Source organism: Hemitrygon akajei, chromosome 30 (assembly GCF_048418815.1).
Source record: "Hemitrygon akajei chromosome 30, sHemAka1.3, whole genome shotgun sequence".
Classification (NCBI taxonomy): domain Eukaryota; kingdom Metazoa; phylum Chordata; class Chondrichthyes; order Myliobatiformes; family Dasyatidae; genus Hemitrygon; species Hemitrygon akajei.
In genome coordinates, this window is record NC_133153.1 from 37,265,712 (window position 1) to 37,281,438 (window position 15,727).

At 39.7% G+C, this 15,727-nt stretch overlaps 1 protein-coding gene across 6 annotated transcripts in view; it reads right to left on the minus strand.

Annotated features, from left to right (window-relative positions):
• Nucleotides 1-15,727, minus strand: part of pias1b (protein inhibitor of activated STAT, 1b) — a 201,469-nt gene that overhangs the window by 83,130 nt on the left and 102,612 nt on the right. For all 6 annotated transcript variants that reach the window (XM_073032623.1, XM_073032626.1, XM_073032628.1 and 3 more), the window contains one exon: nt 8,202-8,652. In XM_073032623.1, the coding sequence (XP_072888724.1) occupies nt 8,202-8,652 (451 nt within the window). The remainder of the gene's footprint in view (nt 1-8,201; nt 8,653-15,727) is intronic.

Sequence of the window (15,727 nt, forward strand, 5' to 3'; positions counted from 1 at the left end):
ATTGCATTGTTGTTATGCTTAGGGGAGTCAATTGGCTTTGTTTCCACTTTGGAGGAATGGCTTTTTGGCAACAACTTTTCCATGTAGACCTCTTCTGACTTGGAAGTTTTTGGCTCAAAAAGAAGTTTGCCCATAGAAGAGATGGAAAGCTCTACATTGATGAGTGTCTGCAGCCAACAGCGAAGCATGGCAGAGGTTCCTTCCAATTTTGGGGTTGCATTTCTACAAATGGAGTTAGTGATCTGGTCAGAACTAATGGAATCCTCAATGTTGAGAACTACAAGCAGATTCTCGTCCATTGTGCAATACCATCAGGGAGACATCTGATCTGTCCCAACTTCATTCTGCAGCAGGATAATGACCTCAAACACATGACCAAGGTCATAAAGAACTATCTTCAGCAAAAAAAAGAGTTCTGTAACAGATGGTATGACCTCCACAGAGCCCTGATCTCAGAGCAGTCTGGGATTACCTGGAGAGACAGAAGCAAGCCAGACAGTCAAAGTATGCAGAAGAACTGTGGCAAGTTCTCCATAATTAGAACAACCAGTCAGCCCATTTTCTTATGAAACTGCACAACAGTGTATTGAAAAGAACTGAAGCAGTGTTAAAGGAAAAGGGTGGTCACACCCTTTGTTTTTTGTTTACTGTTCTTTTAGTAATTTTTTGAGGTTTAGAACCTTTTCATTCCATTATTTTTGAAAGCATCTTCACTTTACAGAAGGTTTTTTGCATGTACCCAAGACTTCTGCCCTGTATTATATGTATATGCACCCTAAAGCAATTCTGCTCTGAATCACTCTCCAGAACCCCACTGTGCAAGTACTGCCCTGGTTTAACCTCCCAAAGTACATTTATTGTGCCCTTGAGTCAAATTCACTGTTCACCACACCAATTTCAGTGTGACAAGCTTACTGACCATACCACTTACAGTATATTCTCACCCAAATCATTAACATAAAAAACATCAGACCAAACACTAATCCCAATTGCATATCACTAATCACAGGCCTCCAATCTGAAATATCACTTCCACTCTTGACTTTGACCAAATCAAATTTTGTATGCAATTGGCTAGTTCACCCTGGATTCCATCTGTTCTGATCTTCCAGAAGAGCCTACCATGCAGGATTTTATTTTTTTTAAAATCCTTGCTAAAGCCCATGTAGATAACACTGCTGTCCTCAAAAAAACCTGTTCAGAATACAAAACCATTTAATTAGTGATTCATGGCTTTCCATACAGTGCCATAATTTGTCCTTGCCTTTCTAGATGAGAATTGCCCCACTGTAACTTAACTACTGCTGCTGTTAACCCTGCAGTTTCCTAGCTTGCTTCTAAAACTTTTCAAATAAAGGCACATTAACATCTGTGGCTACAGAGACATAAGAATCTCTGCCAGGACTCCAGCACTTTCTTCCCCTGCTTCCCACAATGTCCTAGGAAATACTTGATCAGGTCCTGAGGATATTGTTACGTTCCCCAGTAACTGGGTGACTTATCAGCAAAGATAGATAGGTCCGCTGAAGCCTGATGCTACTATTTTCAAGGGGCACAAACGTATGGTTAATACAAAACATTCAGATCATATACGTCGTCACAACTCAATCTAAAGCACAGGTATAGTAATAATCAGAAATAAGCTCTATTGTTGTCTAGGGGTAATGTAGATATATATTGATTGCTGGATATCTAAAAGTCTTTTGCGGTCACTGCAGTTCCACCAGCTGCCGTCGTTGTGGTGTCGCGTTGGTGCACTTTTGTTAGAAAGAGAGAGATTGAATGAAACATTTACCCGACAGGTTTTCCAACCTGTAGGAGTTCGTCGGAAGTCTCGTTGGGGAATGGACTCTCATCTGTGGCCTCCCCTGTCGCTAGGCCGTTCTTCCGTGGTGAGGTCGCCAATCCCAGGCAAGGAAAAGACGCACACGAACCCCACCACTGGCTGTCGCTATCAAAACGCTGTCGCAGGATTTCTAGCGTGTCTTCTGGTGCGTCTGAGGGGGTTCTCCCCCCCCAGACCCTCCTTTATACTTCCTCACGGGATCGCCGGTGTCAATCTCTCTCTCAACCAGCCCACTTTGCCCGAGGGCTTTACACGTGGTCTTCATGACACAATAGTCAAAGAGTCGCTTTATTCTGCTTCCCGGGGGAACGTGGTCTTCAGCACATCTCTCTCCCTCTTGGGTCATTTGACCCCCCCCTTGACTAGGGCTCTTGCGATTCTCACAAAGGAGGGGGCTGAGGTCATAACAATATATACAAAAGATCATAAGATCTTGCCCATCTCCATTGCTCCATACATTTGTGACCTATTGTTATCCTTTTGCTTGCAATTTACACAATCTTTTAGGATTCTTGTTTACCTCATCAAGGAAGCCTCATGTCCCTTTTTTTGCCCTTATGATTGTGTTAAGTGTACTAACATCTATTATACTCCAGGGATTCACTTGGCCCCAGCTGTCAACACCTTACAGATACTTATAACAAACTTTGACAAAATCTGTTCCTGACCAGAGCGTTAATATCTCTTGTCAGGCAGGGTTCCCCAAGTTTACCAGCCTTGCCCTTCACTTTAACAGGAAGATGTTGATGGCCCTACCAGCCCAGGAGTATGTGCATTTAACACACCATTCTCCACAACTTCTGCCATCTTCAACTTAATCCCACACCACCAGGCATATTTTTCCTTACCACCTCTCTGCTCTCCATAACTCCCTTTATCCACTCTTCCACCCCCCCCCCCCCCCAACTGCTCCTACACCATCTCCCTCACCAGGGAGGGTGAAAGTCCTTCCACAGGCAATGCTTCACCTGCGCATCTGTCAGGACCATTTATTGCACCCAGTGCAGCTTCTTCTACATCAGTGAGATCCAATGTAGATTGGAAGACCATTTCATAAAGCACCTTCGTTCTGTCTGCTACAGCATCAGGATATCTCAGTGGCCACCTATTTCAATTCCATATCCTATTCCCACACTGACATGTACATCCACGGACTCCTCTACAACTACGAGGCCAGACACAGATTAGAGCAACAACATCTCATATTCCATTTTGGTAATCTTCAGTCTGATACCATAGATCTTTCCAACTTTCAGTAATCACTCCCCTCTATTTTTGCACTGCCATCCCACCCTTTTTTCTTTCCATCATTCAGATGACCTGCTTTTTCCTTTTCTTCCTGTTCCCACCCTCTCAACTTGATCATTTATCCCTAGTTCCCAACCTCCTTTTTATTCCATGATCCACTATCCTCTTCTGGCACTTTTATTCTTATTCAGCCCTTTGCCTCTTCCACTTACCTTCCAGCTTCTCAAATCACTTCCTTCCATTCCCCCCCCCCAACCCACCTACCTTTCCCCTCACCTATTTTCTACCAAACTGTACTCCTCGTTCACCATTTTAATTTTACCTTCCACCCCCTTCCTTTCAAGTCCTGATGAAGGGTCTCAACCCAAAACATTGACTGTTTGTTTCTCTCCACTGATATTGCCCGACTTGTTGTGTTGCTCAGCATCTCATGTTTCTCAGTCAACCATTGCAAGTTCTTGTCTAATGCCACCACAATTAACTTTGCCCCAATTTAAGACCAACTTGAGGATCAGCAATTTTCCCTTCAAGTATTTTAAAACTAAGAACTATGGCTACAGGTCATTAAAATCCTCCCCACTGACATTTCAGCATTCTACCCAGCCTTATTTTGCAAGATTGAGTGTCTTCTCCTCCCCGCCCCCAAATATTTACCCTAAAGAAACACAGTTGACATTCTGTAGTTGATACAAAAGAAAATTAGGGCAAAGTGCCTTTCCTTTATAGGACAAAGCGTGCTGCAATCAAACCCCAATTAAGAAACCAGAAAGCCTTTAAACTTCATCCTCAACAAATGAGATTTCTTTCTGTTCAGAAACCATCTGCAGCTCATAAGTGAAGAGGACTGAATAACAGTTTCAGAGAAAATATTTAGCTTCAGTATAAAACATCTAGTGATAATTCATAGAATCATCCTTCACACTAAGTTTTTAAATTCATTTCCATTCCTCCCAAGTTGAAGGCAAAGTCCCCATAATTTCCTATCCATCTAATTGTCTAAATGGCTTTTAAACTTCATACCTGCATCTGCCTCTACCCTGACATTGTTCCATATACCCACCATGAAAGACTCACTCCTCTAAATCTTTTCCCTCTCACCTTAAACTTGTGTTCTGTAGTTTTATCCTCTTCTACCCTGGGATTCTTGTAACTCCTTATACCTAAGGAACTTGCTTGATCCCAGCTTCCTGCAACTGAAACGCTCATTTTACCCTGACCAGGACCTCAATATCGCTCAGCAACCCAGATTATCTAATCATGCCCATGCTAGTCATTTACTCAAAAGGAACGTAAAAGCCCTTTTTTTTTAAAAGCTGTTTCACAAAAATGCATATGTAGAGATCTTCCAACTATAGCCAGAAACCTTATTTTGGCTGATGCAAATGTGGAACTAATTTAATATAATACGTAAAACACGAGGAAATCTGCAGATGCTGGAAATTCAAGCAACACACACAAAATGCTGGTGGAATGCAGCAGGCCAGGCAGCATCTATAGGAGAAGTGCTGTTGACGTTTCGGGCCGAGACCCTTAGTCAGGACCTATAGGGGTAGGGGTAGGGGTAGGGGGGGGGGGGTGTGTGTGTGTGTGTGTGTGTGTGTGTGTGTGTGTGTGTGTGTGTGTGTGTGTGTGTGTGTGTGTGTGTGTGTGTGTGTGTCTGTGTCTGTGTCTGTGTGTGTGTCTGTGTCTGTGTCTGTGTCTGTGTGTGTCTCTTTGAATTTCTAGCATCTGCAGACTTGGAGTTTAACTTTCTTCAAATTCATTTTTGGAATCTTCGTATGGCCCAGATCTTGAAAGTGAATGAGGGTTGGTGGATAAATGATAGGAGAGCAACAATACGGGAAGCAAGCTTGGAATCAAATAATGGACCAAGAGTCGGAATGGTTGGCTCAGAAAAACAGACCGACAAAAAATCAACAACAATCCTCTGGGGATTTGGGAAAGTATAGCCTTGCTATAGTTTAATGCTGCTGGTCAAAGGATTTTAGTCAACAGTCCTGACAAAGGTAGGTGACATATTCAGTAGCTAACTCCTTGCCTTCAGTTAATATTGCCACAGTAGCTGAAAGGAAAACCTCATTAGAACAACAGTGTATTTATGACTGGAAATGAGCAAAACTAGTCCCACTAAATCAGGCAACAGTGAATCATTAGAATATGATATACAGATGGTAGAAGAGTTTGATAAATTGGTTTAGCATTGTGAAATGTAGAGGTAAAAAGTTTGTTTTGCATACTGTGTACAGATCAATTCATTACAACAGTGCACTGATGTAATACAAAGTAAAATCAGAACAAAATGCAGAATAATGTACCACAGCTACCAAAGAAAGTGTAGTAGAGGTAGAGAGTAAACTGTAAAGTCACAACTAAGTAGATTATGAGGTTAAGAGTCCACCTTATTTAACTAGGGGAACATTCAATAGTGTTATAACAGCTGGATAGATGCTTAAGCCTGGTGATACAGGCTTTCTCTGCCAATTTGGGCCCATGGATGGGGCAGGAAAGAGATGCAGAAGAGAATGTCTCAGTGCATGGGATGTCTGACTATGCTAGATGCTTTACTAAGGCAGTGAGAAGTGTAGCCAGAGCTTTCTGTGATATACTAAACTATGTCCACAACTATTTGCAGTTTCTTGCAGTCATGAACATAGCAGTTGGCACACCATGTCATGGTGTATCAGGATAGGATGCTTGCTAAGGTGCATCGATAAAAATTGAAGGTCAGAGAGAACACGTTCTTTTTTTGCCGGGATATTGTGGGTGGACCAGGACTGGCTATTAACATTTTCTCCTAGGAACTTGAAACTGTTGAACTTGAAACTGAAACTTAACCTCTATTCCTGTACTGTATAGTTCAATGTTTTAAAAAGTAGTATCTCTTCAAAATTAGCCTTCCAATTCCTTCCTTGCCAGTAACAACTTGGAAAGGTTACAACCCTTCCCACCCTGACAATGAAATCATGCTGGAGAATTAGTTTGTGTTCCTGTAGGGTGTGAGCTAGAATTAAGAAGCAAAGCTCCTTGATTTTGTCTGAAGCTTCAAGGGGTAGGATGTATGCATCAATGACCATATCTCGCAAGTTGTGGATTAAAACAAGCTAAGGAGTCACAAGGCATTCATTAATTCCTCAAAGTAATATGAGACATCTGGTGAGCTCATTGAGGAGGTCACTCTGAAGACAAACTTTCCAACTTGCCACTTCAGAAGCTGTGCCTACTAGCTCATTCTTTAAACTGACCATCATTTGCTTATGATACCCTTAAATAGGATGGTTGTAAAACAGTTTGAGTACAAAAATACTAGGTTAATTCAAGAGGACTAACAACTTTTTGCAACAGAAAGCAGCAAAAAAAACCACTGAACAGATATCCACTCTGGCATGTTGACTCTGAAAAGAGCCAAAGGCTTAAATATAGAACTTTCTCATCCAAGATGGATATATCCCAAACGTTTTTGCAATTTCTGACAGAATGGTAGTGTATTACAAATATGAGCTCTATTTTAAACAGGCCCAGGGAAAAGAGCAATATTCCTTACGGCAAACAAACTTACAAGTATAAATAAGTTGTTTTTTTTTAAAAAAAACTTCCATAGCTATGAGAAAATAATCAAAATACAAAAATCATTCAATATTTTGGTACAAAGGTGTTAGGTGGGGTGGGACTACAGCTAGAGGTCATGGATTAAAGAAGAAAGGTGAAAAGTTTAAGGGCAACATGAAGGGAAACTTCTTCACTGAGAGGGTCACAAGTATGGAATGAGCTGCCAGCACAAGTAGTGTATCCAAGCTCGACTTTGGAGTTTAGAGAAGTTTGGATAGGTACATGGATGATAGGGGGTATGGAGGGCTATGGTCCCAGTGCAAGTTAATGGGAGTAGGCAGTTTAAATGGCTCAACACTAACCGATGGGCTGAAGGGCCCATTTCTGAGCTGTACTTTATAACTTTATAATAGTAATATATTTAAATAGCTCAATGGTAGTTGATGATTAAATCTGTTTTGTACAATGAACCTCCTTACCCTGACCAAAAACAGAATGTAAATGTACAACCATCCAAAGAAAATTTGAACACCTGGCTCAGATTGCCCAAATATATAGATCGTTATTAAAATTCAAAAAAGGACAGCATTACCCAACTTGACTGTACGCAAAGCTTTTGAAAAAGAAAGTGCAAGTGTTTAATTTCCAAATTAAATTGTACAAGACTGAGAATAAATGTCAAGCTAATGTATTAATTCCTGTAACTGTAGAATCCAGGCCAAATCTCTGAAGGACAAAATGGTCCTGTTTGGTTCAAATGGATAAAGGTAAGAGCATTCGACAGTAATAGCAAGATCGTTGCAACTGTACATCTTCCACAGCAACTCCCACCACCCTTACCTCCACAAAGTTGTCACGGCTTCACTAATTTAAAGAAGCCCTGGAGGTCATTCAGCCCATTAAAGCAAACTCCAGCTCTTAGCAGAATCCTATTCCCCCGTGATCAACTTCAAATTTGGTTATTTTCTTCACTAATCTGCTCATAGAAACATCAACATATACACATATCTTTGGAATATGGGAAGAAACCCAAACATGTGAATTTCACGCATGATGCACCCAAGATCTCAAGAGATGAGGCGGTTATCATTACCTACTGGACAACCAAAGTGCACTCAGATTTTGTTCAGTAAAATACTGTTAAACCTTCCAACACAAATTACTGCAATGTTCAAAACAAATCACAGAAAACAGTTGTACATATACTCAGATTGGATAATGCTCCTTTCACAAAAATGGTCAATTTCAACATTTGAATAATGATGAGTCAGAATTTTAAAAACACTCAAAATTGACGTTTTAGCATAAATATAGGTGCAGAATTCAATTCATTTTTAAGTACATGGCTAAAGTTGGAGAACTCCTTTGCAAAAATACAATCAATACTCATTAAGAACACATTTAAATCTCGTAAAAACACAGATCAATTTTAACAAACTTCAACTCTAGCTGTTGTGAAGCAGAGACCTAAATTTAAAGTAAAATATTCCTTTGAAATTACTCCTTTTATTTGTACCATGAATTCTACAGTAATTGAATATTTTTTTGACTTGATTCTTACCGAGACTAGTTGGTTTGATGAGCTCATCAAGAATGTCATAAAAAGGCAATTTCTGCAGTTTTACATCAGGATGGACGGGATGGAGTGATGATGTCAGGTGTGGCAGATCTAGTTCATGTTTGGGTCCCAACAGTGAAACAGCAAGCAGCGGAGATGTTGTTGCATGCCCATCGTAGGAGAGCTGTGGGAGAGCAGATGGCGACAGTGGCGTGGTCATGGAAGCTGAAGTTGCATGGACAGAAGAAAGGCTCAAATCGGTGGGAGTCACTATCTTCTGTGGAAATCTCCGCCTATATAGTTCTTTAATTTTCATCTGAACAGCTGGGCTGCAGCCAGCTTTCAATAAATGCAGTGCCTTTGTCAGGAGTTCGTGTTTACGACCGTGTTTGTTCCGTCCAGCATAGCCTAATAACACTTGGAGCTCTGACACTCTAAGGCTCATAACCATTTGCTTTAGGAGGAAGAATAAGGGGGTGGGGGAAAGGAGAAAAAGAAAAGCATTAATAGGGAAATGGTGATGTATTGCCATGAATTTAAGCAATGTTTATATCATGAGTTTTGTATTACAGCACAAATCTATTTAAGTTTTCAAATTGAACGAGGAGTTGAAATAATAAAAAACTCCTAATGCTGTAAATCTGATATTAAAACCATGCTGGAATAATTCAGGCTATGCAGTATCCATGGAAAGCAAAACAGTCAATGCTTCTGATCCTGCATCATAATTACTTAACAGATGTTATAAACCCACAATTCCCAGGAAACAATAAATACTAAGTTGGAAAGAGGAAATAACCCTGGTATAGAAATTTCATAAAACAATATTTGATCCAAGTCTTTTACATTACAATATACACTCAATGGCTACTTTATCAGGTACAGGTGTAGAACCCAGTGCGCTCAAAGCTGCTGCTGCAGACTGTTGTAAAGCGTAGTTATTTGAGTTACTGTCACCTTCATGTCAGCTTGAACCAGTCTGCCTCTCATTAACAAGGCATTTTTACCCACAGAACTGCTACACACTGGATTTTTTTTGTTTTTCGCACCATTCTCTGCAAACTCTAGGATACCGTTGTTCATGAAAATCCTGGGAGACCAGCAGTTTCTGAGACATACCAATCACCCCATCTGGCATCAGTCATTCCACAGTCAAAGTCACTTAAATCACATTTCCTCCCCATTCTGATGTTTGGTCCGAACAACAAATGAATATCTGGTTCAGTCTGCATGCTTTTATACATCGAGTTACTGTCATATATTGGCTGATTAGATACTTGCATTAACTAGGGTGTACCCAATAAAGTGACTACTGAGTGTACCTTATCTTTTACCAATATTGGTCATGGGAATTAGTTTTTTTATATAATTAATAAAGCATTTGCCAAACTAATCTCACTGTTCTAGAATCTTATTTAGCTTGTATTAGCACAGTGCCACTGTTCTAATACAAGTAAAATAGCCGATTCTAAGCAGGATTCCAATCAGTACAGAAATTACCATTCTACATACCCAAATTTTGACATTGTCTAGATAAAACTTGGAATTCAACTTTGATTTAAAAAAATATTCTTACTGCAAATTATGAAGGTATCTATTCCTCCTGCTGGTATACTTCCTATCCAAATGGTTGTTCATAAGACTTAAAATTTTCAACTACGTCTTAACATTCTTCTGTTCAACTGCCGCATCCAACACAAAAGCAGTTGAAACAGAATAACTATGGCATGCAATTGTCAATGCTGTAACAATAATTACGGTTTACCTCTTCAGACAAAATTTCTGAAAGGAAATAGTTCACCACTGTTACCTTTAAAGAGTTCATGCATCTTACTGACACCTCAGCACATTTAGCACAAGGTTCAAAGTTCAAAGTAATTTTTATTATTAAAGTACATATAAATCGCAATATAACTCTGAGATTCATTTTCCTGCAGGCATACTCAGCAAATCTATAGAATAGTAATTATAACAGAATCAATGAATTATTAACTAGAGTGCAGAAGACAACTGTGAAAATGCACACATAAATAAATAATAAATAGAGAACATGACATAAAGAGATAAAGAGTCCTTGAAGTGAGATAACTGGTTGTGGGAACCTCTCAATGATGGGGCATGTGAGCATAATTATCCCCTTAAGATAACCACAGGTAGTTTTCCGTGTACCAGAAAGTTTACCAGTTTTAGCATGAAGCTATCTCAATTATGCAAGTAACATTAGCCATTAACCAACATTACTTTTGTTGAGTAAAAAAATGCAGATGCTAGGTATCTGAAAGAAAGCTGAGAGTACTAGGTGGAAGCATATATTAGTTTAAAAATTGTGCCGGCACATTCTTTGTTTAAAAATGTTTAACTGCAGTCTATTTGTCAACTGTAATTGTACATGATTACTCAATATCCCTTAAGATTCAGCACTATGAACACAAGGTGCATTCTTGATAAAGGAGGCATTGTCAATATGGGCTTAAGTGTAGAATACAGGCAGTCCCCGAGTTACGAACATTCGACTTACAGACAACTCATACTTCTGAACGGAGGGAGGAGAACGCCGTCCACCATTTTAAGTTTGATTACGACGCCGTCTGCCATTTTAAGTCGTTGCCGTTAACTGTGTTGAGTGTGTAACTTTGTATTTGGCTTAAATATTTCTTAGCAAGATTCACCCTGATCCCCTCTTTTCCAGTCAGTCACTCCCACGTCCCATTTAACCTGTCTCAGTGCAGGTGGACTTTAAGGCCCGGAGCAGCACAAGACCCGCCACCTGCAGCTGCTGCTGTATTTTTTATATTAAGTGTGGTCGTGAACAATAGCCAAATCAGAAATGCTGATCAAGTCAACTAGTTCCTAAAGAGAACTCTGATAGGCCAATCAGACGGTTTACTGCTGCTCAGCAAGAAAACAAAATCCGCAGTTTTCTGTTCCGTTGACGGAAAACAACACAATTGAAAATAAAGTGGAAATAATAAAGCAACTGGAAAGAGGCAAAACACCATCGGTCATTGGAAAAGCTTTAGGCTACAGTCAATCAACGATCGGAACATCTTTAAAGGATACAGGTAAAGAATAAAGTGAGAATAATGGAGCATGTGGAAGGCCCTGCCCCGATGAAAGCTACAATTATTACTACGTCTTAATTATTACTCACGTCTTAATAAGCTGGTAAGGAAGGCGGGCTCTGTCGTGGGCAAAGTACTGGAGAGTATATCATCGGTAGCTGAGCGAAGGGCGCTGAGTAGGCTACGGTCAATTATGGAAAACCCTGAACATCCTCTACATAGCACCATCCAGAGACAGAGAAGCAGTTTCAGCGACAGGTTGCTATCGATGCAATGCTCCTCAGACAGGATGAAGAGGTCAATACTCCCCAATGCCATTAGGCTTTAAAATTCAACCGCCAGGAGTAAGATATGTTAAAGTGCCGGGGTTGATTGTATTTAATGTATTTAAGTAAACTACTTAAGAACTTTTTAAAAGCTATTATTAATGCTTTTTGAGAGAGTGATTTAGATGCATATCATATTTTTACTGAGTTAAGTATTGTATGTAATTAGTTTTGCTACAACAAGTGTATGGGACATTGGAAAAAATGTTGAATTTCCCCATGGGGATGAATAAAGTATCTATCTATCTATCTATCTAAGCAACGCAGTGGGTTAATTATTGAAATATATATGTTTAAGTGTTTTATATGCATAGAAAGGTAAAATATACACTATATACTAAGACAAATGTTTGACTATCGCTAAATAATACTGGATGTCCCTGATCCAACTTACGTACAAATCCGACTTAAAGATGGACTCAGGAACGGAACTCATTCGTAACCCGGGGACTGCCTGTATTGCATAAATGTTCATTAATCCAAGTCATCGCTCATACTCAGGACAATGAGTTATTGGATTATGTTCTGTCAGAAAGCCTTGTGTGAAGCCACTAGGGAAAAATTGCTGTTGCTGTAACCTGACAGGCCTGCTGTCACATTACTGACCTAACAGCAACTGCAAAATAATCAAAGACTTGCATCTTTAAGAAAAGTGGAAGGAAGAATAAGTATCCCAATAGCACACCTGGGTAGTATGGAAAGCCATAAAGGCAGGCAGGTTGTGAGTGAGTCTTCTGGGATATCCTGAGGTTGTGTAAGATACTATTCAAGTGTAAACCTCTCATGGACTTGCAAGAATGATGCATTTGCTTTTAAACAATATTTCAGTTAACATGTTAATTTGCCAAAATATATTGCAATGTGGCTTCATTTCCTTTTACTGCCAGGATTTTGACAAAAAAAAAAAGAGGGACACTATTGAGTTTAAGCCTCATTCAAATTCCAGTTTTTGTTAGAGGGCAAAAGTAATGACCAGCAGTAGATATGAAATTGAGTTGGGTTGTTATAAATAAACAACAAAATTATTATACTCAAAAACACTGAAAAGTAAACAAACGATTAACTTAAACGGAAGTTAACAGTGTTATGCGTCTATAGTTATCAGTCGAACTTAGAGAATTCTTAACAGAGCTTATTCAAGCACAGTGTTAAAAGTGGTGGTTGAAAAAGTCCAAGTGATTTATGAAATAATTGAGAGAGACTTCCCAAACCAGCGATGATCCCAGCCTTGAAGAAAAGACAAAACTGCTGACGCAGATCCCAGCTAATAAAATGCCTTTTCCGAAGATCCCAAAGAATAAGATTTCTCAAAGTAACTGACCTTTCACCGGAGGTGGTCAACACACACCTGAGACCTTGAAGGGCTCAACCAAAAGTGTGTGCTACACTACACATCAATCACTTCGATACACACAGAACGCTGTTGATTCCTATCCAAATCTTTGGGTTCACACGAAGCTGGTATCTCTTCACTCACTCTCTCCATCTACAATCACATAACCACCGACTGTGACTCCCAACAACCATGCAACAAATTATGGTCTCCCTTTTATACCAACGGGAACATGCCATCACATGACATTACATCACCCCACTAACATAAGACAATTGCATCAAACCAATACCACAAGACAATTACATCATGCTCATGAGAAACTCACAAGACAGGTAACAATTCAGCACTATTCACAACTCTTCAGTTAATGAACCAATCCACAACCAGCTGCATAAAGACCCAAGCAATATCCATGCCTGGAGTAAGGGATGCCAAGTAACATTCACAGTACACGTGCCAAGCAATGACAAACATTCTCAAACTCAAATATTAGTTGCAGAACTCAGTCTGCAGTTTTCTGCAAGTTTACTCTTAAAAACTTGGTTTTTTTGGTCACATGTACGTCAAAACTTACAGTGAAACATACACTTGTATCAATGACCACAGTCCGAAGATGTCCTAGAGGCAGCCTGCAAGTGTCAACATGCTTCCAGCACCACACAGCTTGTCCACAACTTACTAACCCTAGCTCGTACATCTTTGGAATGTAGGAGGAAACCAGAGCACCCAGAGATTGCTGTCTGCAAGGAGCACAGCAGGAATTGGACCCCGATCTTCCAATAGCTGCACTGTAAAGCAATACACAAACTACTATGCTGTCTTGCCAGATTAAGCCCTTATTTTGGGAAAGCAGAATTTACAGTACAAAGAGTCCATTTAGCCCAAATAGACTAAACCATAATTTGTAGTCCAGACATTTCCAAACAACCCCTCCAAATCCTACAAGTTTATTCCTTTCTCCCTTGTATACCAAATTTGCTTCCCAGCAAAAAAAAACTATATTTAAAGATCAAAAAACCTGCACATCTCAACTTTGACTTGTACCCCCACAGTGACAATCATTTCTGATATAAAACACTGAAATAAGTCTCTTAACATTAAATCAAATAACCTGCCCACACTGAAGAGCTGGAAGGTGAATGCCACAACATTAGAGAGAAAAAACAATTCAACCTGCTTGACTTCTCACATTAATTCATATTGTTTTCAAACAATTCTGAAGAGATAAAAGTCCCTCAAATCTGCATTTGCTGTAGCTTGTGTTGCTTAAAAAAAGTAACTGGCATTTTCCACTTCAGAAGACGAAGTAGTAGTCTACAATTATATGACCTTCTAACCATTTCAAATGATCACCAGAGCAGGAAATCAGTAAGGCAGGCAGCTGTAATATACCAGTGCTCATTTATTACAGAGACTATATTTATAAAATTCAAAATAAGCAGCATATATTTTTAAAACTCTGATGTTTTGCTTTAGCAACACAAAAAACATACACTCCAATAAACTTTTGCCAGATTCAGAGATACTTACTAAGTGTCACACTCATGTTTTGTACAGCACCTCAGAATAATTGAACTCAACATGAACACATTTCAGGTGACTGGAATCAAATTTGCAAAATACAATTTAATTGACATCAAATTGTTACTACTATGAAATGAGGAGGTTTAACAAAGATACAGAAAATAAAAGCATTAACAATATACATTACATGGTACTGAAAGTTAATAGGCTTTGAATTACAGTGCACTATTCAGCTGACTAAATTAACTTGAACTTGGTGTAAACAGATGTTTTCAACAATTGTTTTCTTTGCCACCACCTGCAAGCTGTGGAAAATCAAATTAAATTCTTTTATTTGCACTGCCCAAAATTTTCCTACTTTCAGTTTTAAGGTCTTCACCTTCTCTTATGTCAACAAATACACTCAAAAACTTCTACAGATGTGCCGTGAAAAGCATTCTGACAGGCTGCAACACTGTCTGGTATGGGGAGGGGGCTACTACACAAGACCAAAAGAAGCCACATGATGGTGATAATCAACCTGATTCTGATTCTAAGTTTTATTTACCAGTTAATACTGTCAAGTTCAATATGGAACCTGAGTAAGGCAACACTGGGAGAGGTGACAGAAACCGCCCTTGACATCAAGGCAGCATATGATTATGACATCAAGCAGCCCTGACTAAACTGGTGTCAATAGGATTCAGGGGAAAACCTTCCACTAGTTGGAATCATACCTTGCATAAAGAAAGATGGTTGAAACTGATCATCTCAGGACTTTTCTTAGGGTAGTGTCCTAGGACCAACCATCTGCACATGCATGATGGATCTTCCTTCAATCCCAAGTCTTAAATTGGGATCACAAAGAAGAGAAAATCTGCAGACGCTGGAAATCTGATCAACACACACAAAATGCTGGAGGAACTTAGCACTTAAGGCAGCATCTATGGAAGCTCTGCTCGAAACGTTGACTGTATTCTTAAATTGGGAAGTTCATTACTGATCACAAAACGTTTAGCCCCGTTTGAAACTTCTTAGGTAACGAAGCAACCCAATGTGTCAAGACACAGAATACAGCATCCATTCCTGGACTAATAGATGCCTAGTAAGGGAGATAAAAAGGGAGACACTGCCTAGCGGAGCAGTCATCGACAGAGTGATCTGAGGCAGAGTGGTAGGGCTTTAACGATAACAGTGAGGTAAGTTCCCTGTGAGGAATAGAAACAGGAAGTATGTCTATGAGGCCAGTGTTCTGTACTGAGCGTCAGATGTGGGATGTCCGGGAGACTTACAGCCTTCCGG